General features: G+C 55.6%; 1 protein-coding gene across 11 annotated transcripts in view; it reads left to right on the top strand.

Annotated features, from left to right (window-relative positions):
- Nucleotides 1–19,611, top strand: part of PTK2 (protein tyrosine kinase 2) — a 258,431-nt gene extending 238,820 nt beyond the window's left edge. For 10 of the 11 annotated variants that reach the window (XM_047842378.1, XM_047842374.1, XM_047842376.1 and 7 more), the window contains 7 exons: nt 5,351–5,413; nt 8,726–8,765; nt 9,087–9,193; nt 12,504–12,512; nt 13,729–13,884; nt 14,967–15,047; nt 18,365–19,611. In XM_047842378.1, coding sequence (XP_047698334.1) covers nt 5,351–5,413; nt 8,726–8,765; nt 9,087–9,193; nt 12,504–12,512; nt 13,729–13,884; nt 14,967–15,047; nt 18,365–18,577 — 669 coding nt within the window. In that variant the 3' untranslated portion in view covers nt 18,578–19,611. The remainder of the gene's footprint in view (nt 1–5,350; nt 5,414–8,725; nt 8,766–9,086; nt 9,194–12,503; nt 12,513–13,728; nt 13,885–14,966; nt 15,048–18,364) is intronic. The other variant, XM_047842375.1, reaches the window with a different exon arrangement.
- The last annotated feature ends 1,684 nt before the right edge of the window (nt 19,612–21,295 follow it).

Raw genomic sequence — 21,295 nt, 5'->3', positions numbered from 1 at the left:
GCCGGGTCTCACAGAGATCACGTTCGCGACCCCGACACAGGGGAGGCACTGTGCAGAACGTGAGTTCTCTGGCTGCGGGTCAGAAGATCGGTCCCCTCTGCGAGGCGGAGGCCGGCCTCAACTGGAGCCTGCTGGGTATCCACAGTATCTTGATCTGGGTACTGGGTTAGGTGGGGGCACACATTTATAAAAACGCACTGGGCTTGTGTATAATGTATATAAGTTATACCTAAAGACAGAGAGAGAGAAGGTATACCTGATGGGGAAAATAACCAAATAACCAGCCCCAAACATTTTTTTATGTGTGTGACCTATTTCTGTAAGATTTCAAATATAAATTTCTTCTTTTTGTATTACTGTCTTCAAATCTAGAATGTTCTGCACGCACCTCACCCAGGAGCAGAGGCACGAACGGCCGCTTCTCTCTGACGGCCGGTGTTGGCTCTCTCGAGTCCCCCATGCCGGCACCCGCCTCTGAGACAGGCTGTCGGCTGCGTGGAAAAGCTTACATACCTCTGTTCGTGGAACACAAGTGCGCGTTACAGAGATAGGTTTTCTCGGCTGAAACTGAAACGCTGTGTTGGGGAAAGTGTAATGTGGGGGGATTCCTGTGCGTCAGGAATAAGTCGTTCCATGTGGTTCGTTTGGAGATCCAAATGCCTACGTAAACACATGGGACACAGCACCTAACTGTGCAAGCATATAAGAAACAGAAGTTGCTTTTGTTTAAGTAAAAAAGTAAATGTTTCCTCCAGTCAGGGGCTCCTGGTGGGCTCAGCCGGAAGAGCGTGCGGCTCTTGGTCTTGGGGTCGTGGGTTCGAGGCCCAGGCTGGGTATACAGATGACCTAAATAAGTCAACTTTTTAAAAGATACATTTGCTCCGGTTAAAAGAAACCACGTATTTGTCGCCTGATTGCACGCACCTCATGTTGCTTCAGGCAGCTCGGGGCCTTCGTCATCCTGTCGCATCTTCTTCACGTATGGAAGGCGTACACGCGACCCCGCGTCCAGCAAGTCAGTTGGTGCCATTTTCCCGGCAGCATTAGCTCACTTCGTGTCTGGGTCACATTTTGGTAATTCTCACGGCAGTTCAGACTTCTGTGGCGGTGACCTGCGATCAGTATCTTTGAAGTTACGACTGTAATTGTTCTGGGGCCCCACGGACCACGCTGTCCTCGAGCAGCCCTGTTCCCTGAGACACGACACTCAACATCAGGCCGGTTAATATCCCTGCAGCGGCCGCTGGGTGTCCCCATGGGGGAAAAGGTCACATGTGTCTCACTTTAAATCAAAAGCTGGAAGTGGTTAAGCTCAGTGAGAAGGCATCAAAGCCCGAGACAGGCTGAAAGCGAGGCCTCTTGCACCAAAGGGTTCGCCCGGTTGTGAGCGCAAAGGAGCGACTCTTGAAGGAAAGTACAGGTGCTTCTCCCGAGAACGCGCGGATGATAAGGAAGGAAAACAGCCTCGTTGCCGATGCGGAGAAAGTCGGGTGGTCGGATGGGAGATCAGATCAGACACGACGTCGTCTTAAGCCAAGGCCTGGCCCGGAGCAGGGCCCTCCCTCTCGTCCGTCCCACAATGGCTGGGGGAGGCGAGGGAGCCGCGGGAGGAGAGCTGTAAGCCAGCAGAGGCTGGTTCCAGAGGGTTCAGGAAAGAAGCCGTCTCCACAACCTACAAGTGTGGGACGAAGTAGCCAGTTTTCCAGAAGATCGAGCTCAGATAGTCAGCGACGGCGGCTGCACTAAGCAGCAGGTTTTCGGTGTGGATGAGACGGCCCGGTCCTGGAGGGAGACGCCGTCCCGGACCTCCGCAGCCAAGAGAAGTCGGCGCCTGCCTTGACAGCCCCGGAGCACGGGCTGGCTCTCTTGGGAGGGGCCGGCGTGGCTGGTGACTTCAAGAGGGAGCCGGTGCCCAGTGACCGTGCTGGAATGAGGGCCCGAGGAGTGGTGCTAGGTGTCCTCCACCTGTGCCCCAGCGGTGGGACCACAGAGCCCGGCTGGTGGGCATCTGTCCACGACACGGCCGGCTGGGTATTTGAAGCCCACCCTCGAGGCCTTCTGCTCAGAAAACAAAGATTCCTTTCAAAGTCCTGCTGCTCCTGACAAGGCGCCTGGTCACCCCAGAGCCCCGCTAGGGATGGACGCGGAGATTTGTGCTGTGTTCGTGCCGCTAGCACAGCATCCGTTCTGCGGCCCACAAATCAGGAGTTCACTTTTGACTCGCAAGTCTTCTTACTTAGGAAATACATTTTGTAAGCATACAGCTTCGGGGCACCTGGGGGGCTCAGTCAGTTGCATGTCCGACTTTGGCTCGGGTCGCGACCTCGCGGTTGGTGATTTCAAGCCCCACGTCGGTTCCCCACATCTGCCAGCACAGAGCCTGCCGCAGATCCTCTGTCCCCCTCGCTCTGACCCTCCCCCGCTTGCGCTCTCCCAAAAAATAAATACGTATGTTTTTTAAAAAAGGTTTTAATTAAAAAAAAAAAAGGATATAGCTTCCATAGACAGGGAGTCCTCGGACGGATCCGCACAAAGTTGAAAACCTTCTGGAAAGCAGTCACTGTTCTAGATGCCACGAAGGACCCCTGTGATTTCGTGGGAAGAGGTTGAAACGTTAACACTGACAACAGTTTGGAAGAAGTGGATCCGACCCTCGTGGAGGACTTTGCGGGGCTCAGGACGGCCGCGGAGGACGGCCCCGCAGAGGCGGTGGGGACCAGAGGGCCAGGATCAGAAGCGGAGCCTGAAGACGGGACCGAACTGCTGTCGTCTCAGGATAAAGCTGACGGGCGAGGAGGTGCTGCTCGGGGAGGAGCAGAGAACGTGCTTCCTGGGGATGGAAGCTCCTCCTGGCGAGGATGCCGTGGAGATTGTTGGAAGGACAACAGAGGATTTAGAATATTCCGGAACCCTAGTTGGTAAGGCGGCAGCAGGGCTTGGAGGACCGTCCCCACTTGGGAAGGAAGTTCTGTGGGTAAAATGCTGTCAGACAGCGTCACCTGCTCCAGAGAAATCGTTCGTGAAAGGAAGGGTCAGTAGATGTGGTTAGCATGTTTTAGCAATAAAGTATTTTTTTTTAAGTGTATCTGATAGCGAGTGGGGGAGGGGCACAGAGAATCCCAAGCAGGCTCCGTGCTGTCAGTGCAGAGCCCGTCATGGGGCTCGAACCCACAAACCGTGAGTTGATGACCTGTGCTGAAACCAGGAGTCAGCGCTTAACTAACTGAGCCACTCAGGTGCCCCAGCAATAGAACAGTTTTTAATTCAAGCGTTTTAAACATAACGCTATTTATTGCATGTGTTACAGCGTAGTATAAACGTAACTTTTATAGCCACTAGGGAACCAAAAATTCATTTGACTCACTTTATTGTGATTTTTGCTTTGTTGCGGCGATCTGGAACAAACCTGCAGTATCTCTGAGGTACGCCTATAATTCTGCCTTCTAAGCTTCAGGTTCCTCGTCCGTACAAGCTTCTTTCTACCTTGCATTTTCAGTGGAGCTTTCCTGCAGCAGGTATTTCCTGAATGTCTAATGGTGCCCGTTACTGTTCCAAGCACGTATGTAATCCTTGTATTCACCATGGGAGGTGGGTATTAGCCTACCGCTTTTCCAGCCAAGGAGTGGGTTTCGGGAGGCCAAATGCTTTGTCCCAGGGGCGTGGACACTGTTCACAGGGCAGTTGTGTGGATGCTTCATTTCCCCACCAGTGTGTCCTGCCTTCTGCCAAGTCCTGGAGACCCCACGGGAAGCACACAGCCGTGGCCTCTGTCCTTCACGGAGCCTGGCGTCCAGTGGGAAGAGGCAGGGATTTCTAATGTTTAGGACGGGAGGGCAGATTGATACGGTATTCCGTTGATTGAATTGGCTCCGTTTTAAATGACAGTCATTAGTGGCAGGGCACAGAGTGCCTGCTGGCGAGGGACATCCAGACCGCCCAGCACTTGGGCAGCTGAGACCCAGGACCGTTCCAATGTTTAAACCCTCTGACTCAGTGGGGTTTTTTTTGGAAATGTGTCCAGGGAAATAATCAGGGATTTAGTCAAACGTTTGTATACAGAGGTGTTTATCAACAACTGTTCATACAGTTGAAATCTGAAGACTGGCCCCCCATGTAACAGAGCTCTTCATCTTACTTGACACTTCTGTGCTACTGACTTAATACTTTGCCAGTGGTAATTGAATTAGTCCTCCCATCATGCCCGGGCAGTGGGTACTATCACTGCCCCGTTTTGCAGCTGAAGAAACTGAGGTCCAGGCCACACAGCTCAAAAGGGTTGCAGCCTGATCCGAACCCAGGGAACCAGATGCCAGAGCCCGTGTGCCTCACTGTCACGTGTTTATGACTGCCTTCATGCCGGGGGATGCTGTGCAGCCTTTTAACGTGGTTTTCACCGGTTTCCACTATATAACGTCGTACAGAGGCTACAACATTTTGTGGCATGGTTCGTTTTTGTAAACATATGTTTACAAGAAGGGAGAGACAGAGCTCATTTCTTCCTCGCCCCACACCCCACAAGGGCTTATAGGTTGTGTCCTCGGTGCTGGGTCCTTGCAGGTGCAGGGTGTACAGACACACAAATGACATATCGAGACGTCCTCTTTCGAATGAGGGAAGTCCTTGCCGCACGATCCCTGCCAAATAGAGGGTATCTGTAGACCAAGAACTGAGCAGTCCTGTCGGGGGAAGCCAAAGGCGACGACCCCGAGAAGGGGTATGTGGCCAGAGCGCGCGGACAGAGGGAGGCAGGGTAGAGGCCACTGCACAGACTGGTCTTTGTGGGGAACAAACCTTCTGCCGAGCTCGGCCAGGATGGCACGAAACCTACTCTGTTTAGTGTGGGATTCACGAGATTTGCGTACTCTTACGTATACTAAATCCAGATTAATCCGTTTGGTTTTTGTATCACGGATGCGTTGGGTGGGGGAAGGGGAGTGACGTGTGACTGGACTGTTTGCTGCTTTGCTGTTTACAGCCAAGTGCACGTAAACCTTGCTCTGCCAGGACGCAGGAAGAGGTTCTTGTTCTTTTCCACTCTGGGCTGGAGTTCTCTCTGCCGGGAAGAAAACTCTGTGCTGCTGGGAAGAGAGGGGAATTGCGGACTTCACCGTGCTGCGCGGGGCTTCTGCACACTCCTGTGTGCTGTGCGCATGTGGAGAGAGGGGCTTTGCCGGGGCAACGGACCTGGGTTTGTCATCACCGGGTTTGAGGATTTTTCTGAAACTGGGGAACTTGCGACTCTTCTCGTTCAGATGGCGACGTGTCATAAGAGAAAGGGACTTAATACAGAACACGTCTGTGATTTTCAAAGCAAGGATGAAATTGTCCGATTTTGTTTCCTTTGCCATAGAAACCTGACGTGCGGCTCTCTCGAGGCAGCATCGACAGGGAGGACGGGAGTCTTCAGGGCCCGGTAAGCAGCTGCTAGGTTTTCGCCAGGAAAACTCGGGAGATATGCATGCTGTCGCTGCACATAAGCTGTCGTTCGCTAGTTCTGCCCTCTTGGTGCATGGTTCTAGTTTCCACAGCAAGGCTTTTTTCTTGTGTCTGCTTTGAGGGGCAGTGCCTAAATTCTCTTTAAAGAGCTGGTTTATGATTACCCCAAATGTACTTAAAGCCTGCTGGGAATATTCCCCTGATCTTTTAGGGAGAACGGGTCAAATGGTTTTATTTCCATCAGCAGGTGTCTGAGCAAAATAAAAGCAGATTTCTTTAAACAGTCAAAGAAGTTCCCGGTACAACAGAGAAACCTGTGCCTGCCGGGTGACAGACCTATGGATATGCACCCTAATAAGGCTTCTCCAATCTGTACCGTGAGATCCAGCTGCCCCTGACACTTGGCCCCTACAGGATGCGCTCAGTCACCAGCGTGGGAAGATTGGGCCTTTCCCACCCGAGTGGGAACGACCAGTTACTCGGCACACAGGTCTCCTTCCGTAGAGTGGAAAGCTTAACGAGTGACAGGCAGTCTGTCTTAAGTTGGTAAGGCTGAGGATCAGCACGCACGTCAACCCCTTTCAAGGAAGCGGCTATTGAGAACACCATTAATAGGAAATTTTGCTAGAAAAGGGAACTGTGTGTGTTCCAGCACGGGGCACATAGCAGGCCCCCAGACGGTGCGTGGAGTGGGCACATGAGGGAGGGAGCTGCGCCTAGATCTTAGAAGGGTTCTCCAGAAACACCCTGTGGAATGGACGGCGTGGGACACGTCCACTGGTGGTCCCGGAGCATTTGCTGGGCCCGGGTGCTTAGTACCGATGAGAAGGAGCCGTGCCGAGTGCCGTCCTCAGGCCCCGTCCCTGAGGCCTCAGCTCTCCTGTAGTCAGGACTGGTGCCACGCACCCCACAGAGGAGTAAACCGAGGCTCCTAGAAAACCAGGCCACGGTCACCTGTCGCGGTGCCAGATGCCAGACTGCGCACTTGCCAACATGATGGCTCACTTCAAGGGGTGCAGTTCAGGTCGTGGTCGCTTCCCGCGGCGGGGCTGAGAACACCCGTGACCATGGCGGTGTTCCGTCTCCCGTCAGCCCTTCGCTAGAGACGACAATCTGGTTTGGCCCACCTCTTGAAACGCTCCAACCTAACACTTTGGAAAATGCACCATGGTTTCAGGGAGAACTCTTCGGCTGGAAGACTGAGATTGTAAGGAGGAATGAGACAGTGAACAAACACTGATAACTGGCCAGTGGAAATCGACCCCATCAGTGTGCATAGAAAGTAGAAAGTGTTTGGCTTTTCAAAATAATACACAGGCTGACAGCATGTTCCTTTTGTGACAACTCTGTGTTAGGTAAATGTTACCAGCCTCAGTTAACAAACCGGAAACGCAAAGCCCCAGACAGTCGAATGACTCCTCCGAGGCCCAGGGCCCGTGGCTGGATACGCGGCACAGCCAGAGCACAGCCTGGCCACGGGCTCGTCCATAGGACTTGCGAAGGCAGAGACTTTGCTGAGCCTCCCCTCCCAGAGCCAACCTGTGGGATTGCCTAGCACAGTGCATGGTACATAGATTTGTTGAATTAACCCAGAATGTTCTTAGAATAGAATTTTCTAGTTAATTGGACTTTCCTCGCTACCTGAGTATCAACCAGAAAATTCTGTGTTTTAACTCTTTTTAAGTATGTGTATTTTACTGCCTGGATCGGGAAACACAACACAACTCACAGACTGTGTCCACTTTTAGAGTTTTGGCCACGTTTCCTGCATTTTTCCGCCATCGCTCATCCTCTGGCTCCCTTGGCTGCCTGGTTCTTCACGTGCTGTTTGCCCCTGCCGGGGGATCCCCTGTCTCTGGGCCACACCCCTCCCAGAGTTCTTCACGGCTTCCCCCACCCCAAGTCTGTGCTCACAGATCACATTCTCAGAAGGCCTGATCTTCCTACTGAAACCTGCGGTGTCCTTCCCTCCCCCCTCCCCCCTCCCCCCCGCCCCTGTCCTCCTCTCCCTTTTCCACCGGGCTTGGCAACGTGCTGTCATGTGCACCTGCTGTTACTGTCTTGCTCCCTGGGTTACATTTACACTGTCTGCTTCACAAGGGGGGGGGTGGGGCTCGTTTTGTGCCTGGAGCAGAGCCGTTCAGTAACTGTCAAGTAAATGATAGGTTAGAGGTGCCTGGGTGGCTCAGTCGTTTGAGCATCTGACACAGCTTCAGCTCAGGTCATGATCTCACGGTTCGTGCGTTCGAGCCCCTGCACCGGGCTCTGCGCTGACAGCAAGGCGCCTGTTTAGGAACCCCCCCCCGGCCCCTCCCCCACTTGTGCCTGCTCTCTCTCAAAATAAATACACATTTAAAAATAAATAGGTTAACTGTACAGTGCTACACTGAACGGGTTGTCAGGGAGCCCTCCTTCTTCACACCATACAGGTTTGTGAGTGTCTAAGACCAGGGGTGTGGAAGTGCGTGTGGTTCCGGGAGGCCAGTTTTAATCGTGTGCCGCACTTGCTAGTCTTTGTATCTTAAAGAGGTAGATCCCTTCATGTGACAGAGTGAAGCACCTTAAAATATGTGTATTTGGCAACTAGTTTACTATCTTAAATTGAGCAAGGTAAGTCTCTCTCTCCAGAGGTAGAGTGTAGGCGTGAAAAGACCGCTTTCATTTCGTCCCGGGGTAGGTTGTGTCCGGGGGACCGCAGGTGTGACAGTGCATGGCAGGCCTGGCCTTGAGCGGAACAGTCTTTGATGGTGTCCCTGGGTGGAACTTCCGGTTGTGCTTTGGCTTCTCATCTGGGCCGGGAGCCCGGTGGGGACCCGGTGGCTCTGTAGCAGCAGGCCCTGGGTGACAGTGACACCCCAGCACCACGGTGTCCTCCCACTGTCACCGTTCCTGATCGCACCCCTGCTTGTGAGGAGGACCGGCGGGAGGGAGGGAGGGAGGGAGGGAGGGGGCTTCCTGAGCAACGGACCCGATGCTGGGGAGGCCTGGATCTGTGCTCCTGAAAGGTGGGGACTGGAGGCATCCGGAGACGTAGTTTTTCTGAAGGACATTTTAAGTTGTCCGTGACCGCTCCCGTCCATGCTCCTGTGTATCCCACACCCTGCTGACAGCTTTGCTTTTTCCTGATCCCCACCCACCTAGGCCTTGAAGGCAGCCCCCCACCCCACCCCCGTCTCGCTGGTCTCAGAGCCCAGCGCTTAGCACAGACGTTCAAGGGGACGGAAGGGGAGGGAAGGCCATCACCCATGGTGCCCACTGGCACAGTGACCGACCTTTTCTCTTCCCACAGACGGGAAACCAACACATCTATCAGCCTGTGGGTAAACCAGGTAAGTGAAGACGTGACATCTGTCAAGTTTTTACAATGTGGAGGGGAGTGGGTTTTACCTGGATATCATTTCTTAGCTTTGGAGTATCTCATGACTTTGTAACCCGTTTTCCTCTGTGGACCAAAGCAAGTATGATGTTTACCAAATTCAGCCCCTGCCTAGCATATCGGAAAACAGGCCTTCCCACCGATGCGTCAGAAACGCCTCCACGGGGTGCCCTCCAAGATTAGTGTGTGTGACAGAAGCACGAACCCGTGTTCAGTGTCTGTCTGGGCCGTGTGTTACTGTACGTCACTTACGGGGACACCTTCCCTTTCCCAGATCCCGCAGCTCCGCCAAAGAAACCGCCGCGGCCTGGAGCCCCCGGTCACCTGGGCAGCCTTGCCAGCCTCAGCAGCCCCGGGGACAGTTACAACGAGGGCGTCAAGGTGAGCGTCCGAGCCTCTCGCTCCGGGTCAGTGACCTGTGACACGAAGCAGAGTCAGTGCCGAGGACGGGACGAGCAGAGTGGCACCGCCGTGGGCCCCAGGCGTCTGTCTGGTGTGGCTCTGAACCCGTCGAGGGGGCGGGAACAAGCTTGACGGGAGCTTGTCTTTTCTGTTTTTCTCTCACGTGGTAGATTCTAGGGCCTCAGTCAGAGCTCAGCCTCCTAGGTAGTTTCCCTCTGATCAGGCAGAGTGGTTCTTTGGAATAAAGCGCTAGGATGGTTTCTGGTTTTAAAAAGTAATTAAACCAGGGTGCCTCTGGGGGAGACCTTCCGCAGGCCCCTCTGTCTCCAAGTGGTGGGAAACTGCCACCGTTTTCCAGATGGAGGCGGGACCACACGTGTAAAAGTGCGTGTGCCGCGTGGACCCAGCCCCAGGCAAGGCAGCGTGCGGCTCAGGCGCCCTCACGCGCCACCTGCCCTGCCGGCTGGGACTGGGGCCGTCGGGGTTCCCGAACCCCCCACCCTGGCTCCAGCCAGCCCCACAGCGTCGGGCCCCAGGTCTCCCGCAAGCAGCCGTCCTCTCCCAGAGAAGCAAAGGCAAGGGTTGTCTGCCGTTCCGTGAGAGGGTCTTCCTCTCAAAGTGTATCCTGTTTCCCAAGTCTGCTACACCTTGTTTTCACGTTTTAATATCTCTGTGGTCAGGGGATGCGCTGGTCCAGTTGGCAGCTTTGCTTTCCCTAGAGGAACATACAAGAGTGCCTCCTGCAGAGGACGGCATCTTAGAGTCGGGAACTGTGTTCTCCGTCAAAAGACGCTGTCTCACCGATACCCACCTTCACCGGGTGCCCTACCTGCGTGCACGCTGTGCCAGGACCTGCCCTCACGCCAGCCTCCCTCAGGATCAGTGCTCTGATTATTGTTTCCGCTTTTCACACGAGACCGCAAGCTTCACAGAGGTTAGAGGGTGTGTTCAAGGTTACAGGCTCCCCAGCCGAGCCGGCCTTTAGCCAACATGCTGATTTCCAGAGAGAACAGGTATGTTGCCATATTGGGGTCAGGAGGTAGCTGTAGGGAGAGAAGATGCCACCTGCAGACACAGGGCAGGGACCGGGGAGTGAACCCAGCCAGACCAGCCTCCCCTCTGCGGGACGCAGCCCAGGTACCGCTGGGCCCGGGGCGCCCCTGGCAGTCAGTGCTGCTCCTGGTCCGGGGCCCAGGGGCTGGGCCTCTGCGGTTTCCCCAGCTGGTGGTGGGGGCACCTCCCACGACTCTTCCAGCGCCAGCACCCCACAGGGTATTCTGATACACCAAGCAGGTGGAAATCTTCACGGAAATAGTATGCTCACTTACAATGAATTAAGCAAAGATTTTTTTTTTTTTTTAATTTTTTTTTTTTTTCAATGTTTATTTATTTTTGGGACTGATAGAGACAGAGCATGAACGGGGGAGGGGCAGAGAGAGGGAGACACAGAATCAGAAACAGGCTCCAGGCTCCGAGCCATCAGCCCAGAGCCCGACGCGGGGCTCGAACTCACGGACCGCGAGATCGTGACCTGGCTGAAGTCGGACGCTTAACCGACTGCGCCACCCAGGCGCCCCAAGCAAAGATTTTTTAAATAAAGAGTATGAAGTATTATCTTCCTTATCCACCTGTTTGGTGGGGGTTACTGAATCCAGCCTCAAAGAGCAATACTGTTTTAACACAAAAACACTCCTCTTTAGATGTAGTTCATCCAGGTAACGTTTAGCCAGACATCGGTGTCTCTTTGGTGGCTTTGTTTTGATTCTGGATTCTCTGAGGCTTTAAGCTCCCACCTGAGCCATTGGAACTGTTGATGTCTCTACAGGGTGGCACTTTATCCTAAGTATCCGCCAGGGGTCTCCAAGTTGTCAGGCTCCAGAAAATAGGAACCCAGGAACAGATGCCTGTCCAAACGAAGCTGTTGCTTCGGGAAGGTCACTGTGCATGGTCCCTGGAAGCGCCGAGACCGTGCTTCTGTGACCCGCCTTGGGCGAAGGGCGAATACAGAACAGAAGCTCTGGATGGGTTAGCATAAAGCAGCCTTTGCCTCCGAGAGTCCAGAATGGTGGCGGTTCTTCCTGATGGAGCCCCGCCTGTGGCTGCTCTTCAGGAAACTGTGCCTTTATGTTGGTGTGGTCTGGGCGTGGCCTACGTCACAGGGCTGCACATGACTCGGTGTAGGAAGTAAGAGACAAGATGTCGTCTTTGAAGTGATGCAGTTAGGAACAACCTCCCTCTTTCTAATGCAGGGGAAACACTGTGGAGGGTTGTACCTGGAAGTTTAAGATTCTGCCTAACTCTTATACCACAGGGTACACTTGTTCCAGATGATTCTAAGGAAGAAGCAAGATAGCTACCTTTCCCCAGTTAGCTTGATCTTTTAAGTTACAATAGGATAGCCTTGGTGTAAGCTGTAGAAGAAAAAGCATTAAATAAAAGTTGTGACTTTCAAATAAGGGAGCCTTAAACCATAAGAATTGGCTCAAAAGAAGGGTTTGTTTTGTTTTCTTTAAAATTTATTTTTTTTATTTATTTTTAATCTTTTTTTTTTTTTTTTTTAAGAGAGAGAGAGAGAGAGAGACAGAGGGCAAGCAGGGTGGAGGGGGCAGTGGGCAGAGACAGGAGACACAGAATCCGAAGCCGCCTCCAGGCTCTGAGCTGTCAGCACAGAGCCCAATGCAGGGCTCAAACTCACAAACTGTGAGATCATGACCTGAACTGAAGTCGGACACTTGACAAACTGAGCCACCCAGGCACCCGTTTTTGTTTTTAAAATAAGCTTCTGATGTCTCTAAACGCAGCCCCAAGCCAGGGGTCTTTATTCTGGTGCTATGGCTAACGACAAAGCCCATTTTCGAGGGCGCCGGGGGCCGGACTTGGGGAGCGAGGTTGACAGCCTCTCCCGATGGCCCAGAAGCCCGGCGGGCGGTTCTCGGTGACAGCGAGCATATTCCAGTGCCTTTCTCTCTGAAGTCCCTAGTGCTTTGCTTCTCGCACGGCTACCAGATTGTCCCTCTCAGGCTTTGCGTGTTTTTCTCACTCACTCCGTGCAGACCAGCCTGGTGTGTGGCGGGCCTCGTGACTGAGTGTGCGGGCACCTGGCCGGCCCGCTGCTGTGCTTAGACAACCGGCAGCGAGGGCCACGGGCAGGCTGCAGACTCGCTCCTTCCGGTTCTGCTCGTGTGTTTTTGTGGGGGTTTTGTCTGCTGCCTTTATTAATACTGTTTTTCTTTTTTCCCTTTCTCTGATAAATTTCTCTAACTTTTCCTCACCTCCCGTTCAACAATAGCCATGGAGGGTAAGCACATCGTGTCTGTGTGTCTGTCCCACTCCTTCACACCTAGCGCTCTGCATGTGACTCTAGCAGAGATCAGGGAGCCTGGGGGGGGGGGGGCGCACTTTTGCCGGGCTCCTCACCAAAAACAGCCTTTTACCTGCCAGAGACTGGGGCATGAGCATCTTTGCAGTGACTGACTATTCCTGTCCACGTCTGTCCCATGTCCCAAAACTTATTTATTTTTTGAGAGAGAGAGAGAGCCCAAGGCAGGGAGGGGCAGAGAGAGAGAATCCCAAACTCGGAACAGCCAGGTCCCAGGCTCCTCGGACAGAGTCAGCCCGAGGGTGCAGAGTGGCCCCTAGAGGTGTGGACCGAGCACTGGCCGCAGACCCAGCGGCAAACAGCTGCTGTCACCTGCTGTGGTTGAGTCTTCTTAAACACACAGGCTGGCGTTCCGTGCCTGCTCTTGCCAACTTGGGCCATTAAATGCCGCTGGGGACTTTCTGCAGACCCTGCGCTCGCCCGCCTTCGGTCGGAGTCCGGCTTATCCCGGGTCCCATTCGTGGTGTCTCTGTGCCCGGGCCCTGGGGTGGGCGCCTACACACGAGCCCCTTTATGTCACCGTCACCACGCGGCCAGGTGAGGAGCTGAGGCCCCACCACCCTCGAGGGCAGCGCTGGGCTCCCGGCGGCAACACCTGCCAGCATGTGGTGTCGCTTCACAGACTTGCACCTGCCGGCTCCTAACAGTCGTGCAGGGAACGCGCACGTTTCCGAAGTTCGGTGGTGTGGAGACAGCCACGCTGAGCCCTAGCTCTTACTTCCTGCAGGAGTCCCCCTGACGTAGAACGCTCGACCAGCTTCCTCTGAAATCCTCAGAGAGATGCCAAATACGTGAATTCTTTCTTGGCGAATGATGGTGGGGGGGCCTTGAATCACTTCTCTGGAAGAAGCTGGGGCTTTTAGTATAACGTGTGTGATGCCATCTCCTTCCCTTTAACTGAGCTCAAAGTTATAAAAAAATTATTGCCTCGGACCCTTGTCACGTGGATGGGTTACTTTCCTGTCATCCTCCAAGTGAGCCGTAGCCCGGTCAGACCAAAAAACTCCGTGTGATCTGCTTTGATCTCTTTTAAAGACCACCCCCCGCCCCCCCCTGCCCCCGCCCCCGCCCAGCTGCAGGGATGTGCTGCCACCTAGTGGGGGCTGGCGAGGTGACGGCAGCTTCTGTGTTGCAGCTTCAGCCCCAGGAAATCAGCCCCCCGCCCACTGCCAACCTGGACCGGTCCAACGACAGGGTGTACGAGAATGTGACGGGCCTGGTGAAGGCTGTCATCGAAATGTCCAGCAAGATCCAGCCAGCCCCCCCGGAGGAGTACGTTCCCATGGTGAAGGTAAACCACAGTTACGTGCCCACTCCCGCGGAAGGCGCGGGGACCCTCGGAGTCAGACCTGGCGCTTCAGGAGCCGTGTGTGAGGGTCCCGCACAGTGACCGTGCTGAGTCAGGATGAACTGTTGGTCCTGTGGTAGTTGCTGCTCACACATACGGACCAGCCTGTAGCGTGAAGCGTGAAAGCAGGCGGGCCAGCGCTGTGCGCGCCTTCGGGACACGCGGCTCTGCCGTGGGAGCACCAGCTCGCGCCTGCGGGAAACCGGTTGTCCTTCAGACGCTGTCCGGGGAAGGGGCCGTCCTGGAGAGGGACGTCGGGGGCTTTGGCTGTGCTGTTTCCTTCAGCTGTCTGAAGTGTGGGTGCTCTCTGAGCCTTTTCTCACGAGGGTCAGACAGAAACGAAAACGTCCTGCCGCTAGCCTAGCCTCACCTTTCCAAGCTGTGTTCAGGGGCGTGGTGTCCTGGAAGAGAGTGCCAGAGGTTCTGAAAAGCGATGCCAGGCCCCCACGGGGCAGGGCACTGGGCGGGCTCAGGGGTGTCCGCAGCACAAGGAACGCCGTAAAGCTTGGCTCTAAGCCTGGATTTCCAAAACGTGCGCTTGAAGACGCTTCTTTTAAAATTGTGGTAAAACACGTGAAACACAAAATCTGCCTTCCTAGCCACCACGAGGTCTACACTGGTGTTAAGTTCGTTCACACCGTTAGACAGCTGGCCTCCCAGACTCTCCTCACCTTGCAAAACTGGCGGCGTCCCCAGGGGCCTGGTGCCCCATCTCCCCTTTCGGGGCGGGCTTATGCCGCTGAGCACCGTGCTGTACAGGCTCGCCCACGCCTTGGCGGGCGTCAGGATGTCTTCCTCTTCGAGGCTGACTGATCGTCCCGCCAGGGACCGCATCCTGAGAGTTCAGAGATCTGAGTGTTAGAAATCCCTGATAAGTTCGGATCGGGCTCAGTACTGAGGAAAAGAAATACGGAAATGTTCATGCAGTGTCAGAAAGGAAACAAGGCCTGTCACCGAGGGGAGGGGCGCTGCTGGCGTGAGAGTCCTTGCGTGTGCTCTGACACGGGCGTGGTCTTGTCTGCTAGGAAGTCGGCCTGGCCCTGCGGACATTACTGGCCACCGTGGACGAGACCCTTCCGGTCCTGCCAGCCAGCACTCACCGAGAGGTAAGACACAGCGCCCCCTTCCTGCGCTGGCAGTGAGGGCGGGACGCACTCTGAGGTCGTGACCTTCCACCAGCGAGGCCCGTGGGCTGTGGCTTGCCTGCCAGGACGTGGCCGTTCACCGTGGAGGCAGCGTGGGCCGGCACCCACTGGGCTCGGTCAGATCCTGCTCTGCTGCTGCTCCACAGCCGCCGAGGCGGGGCCCAAGAGACAGGCGGCTCGTAGGGGACGGTGGGGAGCACGGGTGCAGGGCTGGGTGAGGGCCACATCCTCCAGCGCCAGCTCGGGGAGAGGCCAGAGGACAACGGAAACGAGCTGGGAGAGGCAGCCCACCCTCCTCCCTTGAATTCTCCTGAAAAACTTAGAGTTTGCACACGGTGCCGGTTTTCCGTGTAGAGTAGTGATACCGAAAAGTGCCTTTTGAGTGAAAACATGTGTTTTAAAATTTTTTTAAGGAGTCAAAATTCACCTAAAACCCGGTCTCTCAGCAGTAATCCTCACTTTTGCCATTTTTGGCCATTGTGCATCATGTGTTGACTAACAGATGAGCAGACACAGCTGCATCGTTTTCATAAAGCACCCGGCTGTGCCGGCCTCCAGGGTGTGCTCTGTCCTCCAGAGGGGCCCCCGGTCTCCTCCAGAGGTGGATGCCGCCCGGGCCACACGCACATGTGGCTCTGTCCCCCAGAGTCCGGGCTGCCCCAGCCTTGCTCCCCCTTCTGACTCTATCCCCACGCCTCCCAGCTCCTGCACCTACCTTCCCACCGTCCCTAGCCCTGCAGCCCAGCAGGCTCTGTTCTCATTTGTTTTCTTAGTTTCTACTTGAAATGCTGTCAAACTTAAAAGTGGTAGGAATAGTGCAGAGAATTCCCGAACATTCTCCACCTAGTCTCGCTGCCTTTTAACATTGTCTCACATCTGTGTCCTCGGTCTCTGGTTATCACCACACGGTCTCCTTCCTGTGAACCGTTTGACCCTCAGTGTTTCCATCTGTATCTCCAGTCGGGAGGCGGTTCTCACACGCTGTAGGGTTCCAGCAGCCTGGGCCGCCAGCGCCCCGCATTGTCCCCGTGCGTGGTCACACCCGGGAGCCTCACCGTCTAGTCCACAGCCAGCAGAGCTCTGACGTGACGCCCCGCAACAGTCTGTTAGCCCCCTTCTGCCTGGACTAGGTCCTCAGACTCCCGTCTTTCTGGCATCAGCGTCTTGGAAGGCTGTAGGCCAGTTACCTTGGAGAGTATTCCCAGAGAGGAGTTGAGGGGTTTTGTGCGAAGACTGACGTTCCCTCCTGATGAGATCGAGGTCGAGTTCTCCTCGGGACATTGTGTCCGAGGCTCCTGGTGTCCAGGTGACGCCCGTCTTGAACTGGCACTTTCCCTTGCAAAGGGCCTCCGGTCGCCTGAGCGGAGTACCTGTGTATTCCTAGCCGGTTGGGCGCTGGCTGGCTCGTCTACCTCGTTGGGACTTTAATTGGTCGCTTCCACAACGAGCGAGAGTTTTGCCAAAAGGGGGAAAGTTCCAGTGCCAGAGGCCAGAAAGTGGTATCCTGACATAAGTGTTTTGCCAGAGCCATTTCTAACTTCTTACTTCGGCCGATAAAGCCTGAAACTGCCTCTCCGTCTGCCCTGAGGCTTCTGTGCCACTTGCTCTCGCATACACATTTTTTGTTGATTATTGCTTTTTAAAAGAAGGAGGGAAGCTTTATTTGATCTTGCTTCCGCCTTCCTCGGTCCCTCTGTCCCCTCGTGCTTCCTGAGAGAACGGCCGGTCCTCCTGGGCCAGATTGTCCCCATTCCTTCCCTGCGGCTGCCTGGGGCCACCGGCGACCGTGCCCCCCGAGCCCCCATCCTGGCTCGTCTGCGAGGCCCCCGCGGGCCTCAAGAGCCACCCTCCCTCACGTGTCTCAGGCCCACATCCCGCTCTGGTTCCTCTTCTTGGCTGCCCCGAGCGTGGCCGTCCCCAAAGGTGCCGCACACCCTTGTCTTACAGAACGCTTTTTCTCCTTGGTGGCTCTCCGCCCCTTACGTGGATGCAAATATCTGATGCCTCCGGTGGGACCTCTGCCTGAGCTGTTGGATGTCTGCCTTCAGCAGGACATTCTGCTCCTGGTTTTGCTCCCAGTTGCTGGGGCCACCACGCCCTTGCCACCCCTGCCTCCGGGAACCCCTTTCTCCCCACCCACCCCCGCCCCCACCCCCCACACACACACACACAAGCAGCCGCTCACCTGTCGGCATCACGCCACAGGCTGGGCCTCTCCGTCCTCCCTTCCACCGCCCCCCTCCCCTCAGTTCCCACAACAGTCTCTGAGCTGCCTCCTCTGCCCCTAGCTCTCCCGCCCCTCCCTCCCACCCCCACACGGCCACCAGGGCCCTGTTGCCAGAATTCCTCTCCGGACGATGGCATTCCCCTCGCTAAAAACCTCCTAGGCCTCCCATTGTCCCAGCGGGACGGAGGTAACTTGTCACGGCTTGTGAGGGAGCCAGCCTCCTTCTGCAGTCATTCTCTGTGAAGTCTCCTGACCCTCCCAGAACGAATGGATTGTGTCTTTCCGTTGTGGATTCATCCCAGCGTATTGGAGGTAGTTGTGCGCAGGCTTCTCCGCACCAGACTGCGCGCACAAGTGTGTCTGTTTCCTTCCTTAATCCACACCACCAAGTGCCTCGTACAGGTGTGCGCAGTAATCAGTAAGGGACCGAGCAGTAAATCGTCACCGGCTGAATAAGCAGACGGGGAGGGAGAGACACCCGAGCAGAGCATCCCGATCCCTGAGGTGGCTTCTTCCGCCACGGCTGCCCCCGCTCCAGCCTCTCATCAGTTTAGGAGGGCCGCGGTGGGACCGGGGTGTCCTTCTCGCACGGCAGAGGCAGGTCCCGAGCCATGGTTGGTCTTGTAGGAAGAGCACTAGACTGCGAGTCCACACCCAGGTTTCTGTCTGGAACCGGAAGCCAGACAGCTGGGCAACCTCAGCGCGTCTCCTTGTGTCTCGGTTGCCCGCTCCGACGGGAGGGCGCCAGGCTGGGGGCCTCCGAGGTTCCGTCAGAACCTGTGATTCCTTTAAGAAGCCAGAGTCCTGCCAGTCACTGAGATTCGTGGTCGCTGAGGGCTCTTGTGGAAAGAGGCTGCTGGTGCACACAGGCGCGTGCATACTCTGTCGGCCGGTTTCCCAGAGGAGACGCTGATCTTACCCCGTCTACGTCGGGCAGGTTTGTTTACGGGCAAGAGCGTTTCTTCTCCGGAGGCGCCCAAGGCAGGTGCATAAGGGTTGCCTGAGCGGAGCGCGGAACGTGCCCGTCCTGACGCCTCTCTTGTGCTTCCAGATCGAGATGGCCCAGAAGCTGTTGAACTCCGATCTGGGCGAGCTCATCAACAAGATGAAGCTGGCCCAGCGGTGCGCCATGACCAGCCTACAGCAGGACCACAAGAAGCAGATGCTGACCGCCGCCCACGCCCTGGCCGTGGACGCCAAGAACTTACTCGACGTCATCGACCAGGCCAGACTGAGGGCACTCGGACACGCGAGGCCGCGCTGAGGGGCCCCCCGGGCCTCGGGGAGGACACGCCCCGGCGCCCCGCCAGCAGCGAGGGGCTCCCCGCGCCCGGGGCTGTGACTGACGGCCGGTTCAGAACCTCTCTCGGACAAATTTAACCGCATTTGATTTGAGTTCGTTGTTTGGTTTTGTTTTTCTTTAATCATGGTGTTCGGAAAAGTCCAGGATCCAAAATGTGGCATTTTTCTGAGAATGAAAATTGTTCGTGAGAAGCTTTCAAGAATCACCAAGAACAGATGACCGTCCCATGAGGGCGTGTTTCTGTGGAAACGGCCCAGGCGGGGCCGTGCGTGCGGGGCCTGAGCCAGCTCAGCTGCGCACAGGCAGAGGAGACCGGGCGGAGAATTCCGGGAAACCCGAGGGGCTGAGAACTCTTCTGCGTGTGCAGAGTGGCCAGCCAGACCGGAGTTTCTGCTGTGAGGACGCCCTTCCGTCGCAATACGCAAGCAGCACTCTAAGAGAACATCAGAGCTATATTTTGAAGACTTGGGTCATTTCAGAAACAAACAGAACAACAGCCACCCTTCTGTCCTTCCCGCCTTTTACTTTCCTGTTGGATATGTGAAGATTCGGTTGGAAGCTAGCTGTAGACCACACTAAAAACTTTTGTCTTTTTTCACCAGAATAATGTGCCAGTTTTTTGTAGCAATGTTCTTTCTCTTGGAAGCAGAAATGCTTTGCACCAGAGCACCTCCAAACTGCATTGAGAAGAAGTTCTGGAACCATCCCTGTTTTCCATTTTTATATAATTTATAAAGAAAGACGAAAGCCATGTTGACTATCTTGCAGCCACTAGAGCTGACTAACCCTTCCTTGTGTCTGTCTTCCCAGGAGGCGAGTAAGCAAAGCAGAGAGAGTTGGTTTTCTTTTGATGTCCAGTTACACCATCCATTCTGTTAAGTAATTTTGAAGAGTATACCCTCCCTTTAGTTTGTCGGGGGATATAAATTATTCTCAGGAAGAATATAATGAACTGTACAGTTACTTTGACCTATTAAAAAGGTGTTACCAGTAAAGTTGTCGGTGTAGTAGCCTTTCTTCGGGTTCCTTCAGACCCTTTAAAAGTTTTCAGGCGACTTGTCAGATAACATACAGGAAAGCTCTCAGCAATTACTGGTCCTTCTTTCCCTGTCTTCCAGAGAGGTCAAGGATTTTAGCACAGGAGGATGGCCGCACACAAATCAGGCCTTTCTTTCCATCTCTGCCTATCACGTGCAAAGTCGAGAGAGGAGTGATGCCCATCTGGGAGCCGTTGCCTCTGTGGCCTTGACGTCCTCACGGGCGTCGCGGCCTCGAGGACACAGCTGTGACCGGCTCTGTCACTAGGGAAGTGGTCAGCACGTGGTCCCCCAGACCCGCCCCAGTCTTGCCAGAACCTCTGAGCCGGAGCAAATAGCACTGGGCTCTGCAGACGGGGAAGAGCCAGGAGCCGAGCTCCCGAGTGGAGGGATTGAGGGGATGTTCCCAGGTACATACATATTCCCATGGCTGCAGCGGCCGCTCCTTCTCTGGGCCCAGGACACCGACTTCCTGGGAGGAAAAGGCCAGGGGGTGTTACCCTGAGTTTCCCTCACTGTCCCGCTTCCTCCTCGCTGCAGTGGTGGCCGTGAGGTCGACGCCCCCACATACGTCACAGGGGGGCCTGCTGTCGGGTCAGTGTCCCCGGGGAAGGGGGCCCAGTCGCCACGAGAAGCACTGCCTCACAGCGAGAGTCACTTGAAATCGTACCCTTTTCCTCCCGGTGCGTCTCGCCCTCTGGCGTGAACAACTGAGATAGGTCTCGCGCATCCTGTGCGGCAAAGAGAAAGAAATGCATTTTGGTCGTGGGAACGGGCGGCCACAGGCCGGACGGTGTGGTGTCCGCACGGGAGCTGGCCTGTGGTGTGCTGGCGCAGGGGACCGAGGGACTGTCACAGGGACCGCTCGGGGACTCAGCTGTGTTACCCTGCGGGGGACCCCGACCTGACGTGAAAGTCGGTCCGCGTCGGGCCGGAGGAGCACGATAGACGGTGAACGTCCCCCGCTCACAACCTCACGTCTGGGTTCCTCCAGCTGTTTTGTACTTAACAGGAGCTTAGTTAGGGAGTACTTCACATAGAGAGAGGGCACACACACGGTGCTCGCTGAACTTGTCACGAAGCAACACAGTCTTGTATCGGACGCCCGATTCAGACACAGTGTAGCGCTTACGGCACCCCGGTCCCCGCTTCGCAGGAAGGTGGCAGCCGCCCGATTGTCCTCTGTCCATCCAGACGGCAGGAACCTGTGCGGGAGACCGTTGGGGGGCCTTCCTCTCCGGGCCTGCACAGAGTAGGGGACACGCTGCCATCCCTCGGGAGGCCCTCTCTCCACTTGGCCGCCAGTCCCCATCCTGCCCCGGGCGGTGGCCCCACCTCCAGCACTAACCCTCTACCCGCTTCTAGGAAGGCGCCGTCTGCACTCTGGCTCCTCACTCGGTGACATCTCTGACTGTCCGTGCTGCGTGCGCATCCCGTGCGGCCCGTGGCCCGGCCGCCGCAGCCCGTTCACCTGTGCACCTGCTGCATCGTTACCGACACTGCCGCGGGCGTGGACGTGCACGTAACACATTCCCATTTCTCGTGACAAACAGCCGTTGGTGCTGTTTCTGGAACTTACGGTAAGTGTATGTTCGACTTCCTTAGAGACCGCCAAACCATCTTCGCATGTGGTTGTGCCGCA

Source organism: Prionailurus viverrinus, chromosome F2 (assembly GCF_022837055.1).
Source record: "Prionailurus viverrinus isolate Anna chromosome F2, UM_Priviv_1.0, whole genome shotgun sequence".
NCBI lineage: Eukaryota > Metazoa > Chordata > Mammalia > Carnivora > Felidae > Prionailurus > Prionailurus viverrinus.
Note: the sequence above shows the minus strand (reverse complement) of the source record. Positions and strands in the feature narration are given on the sequence as shown.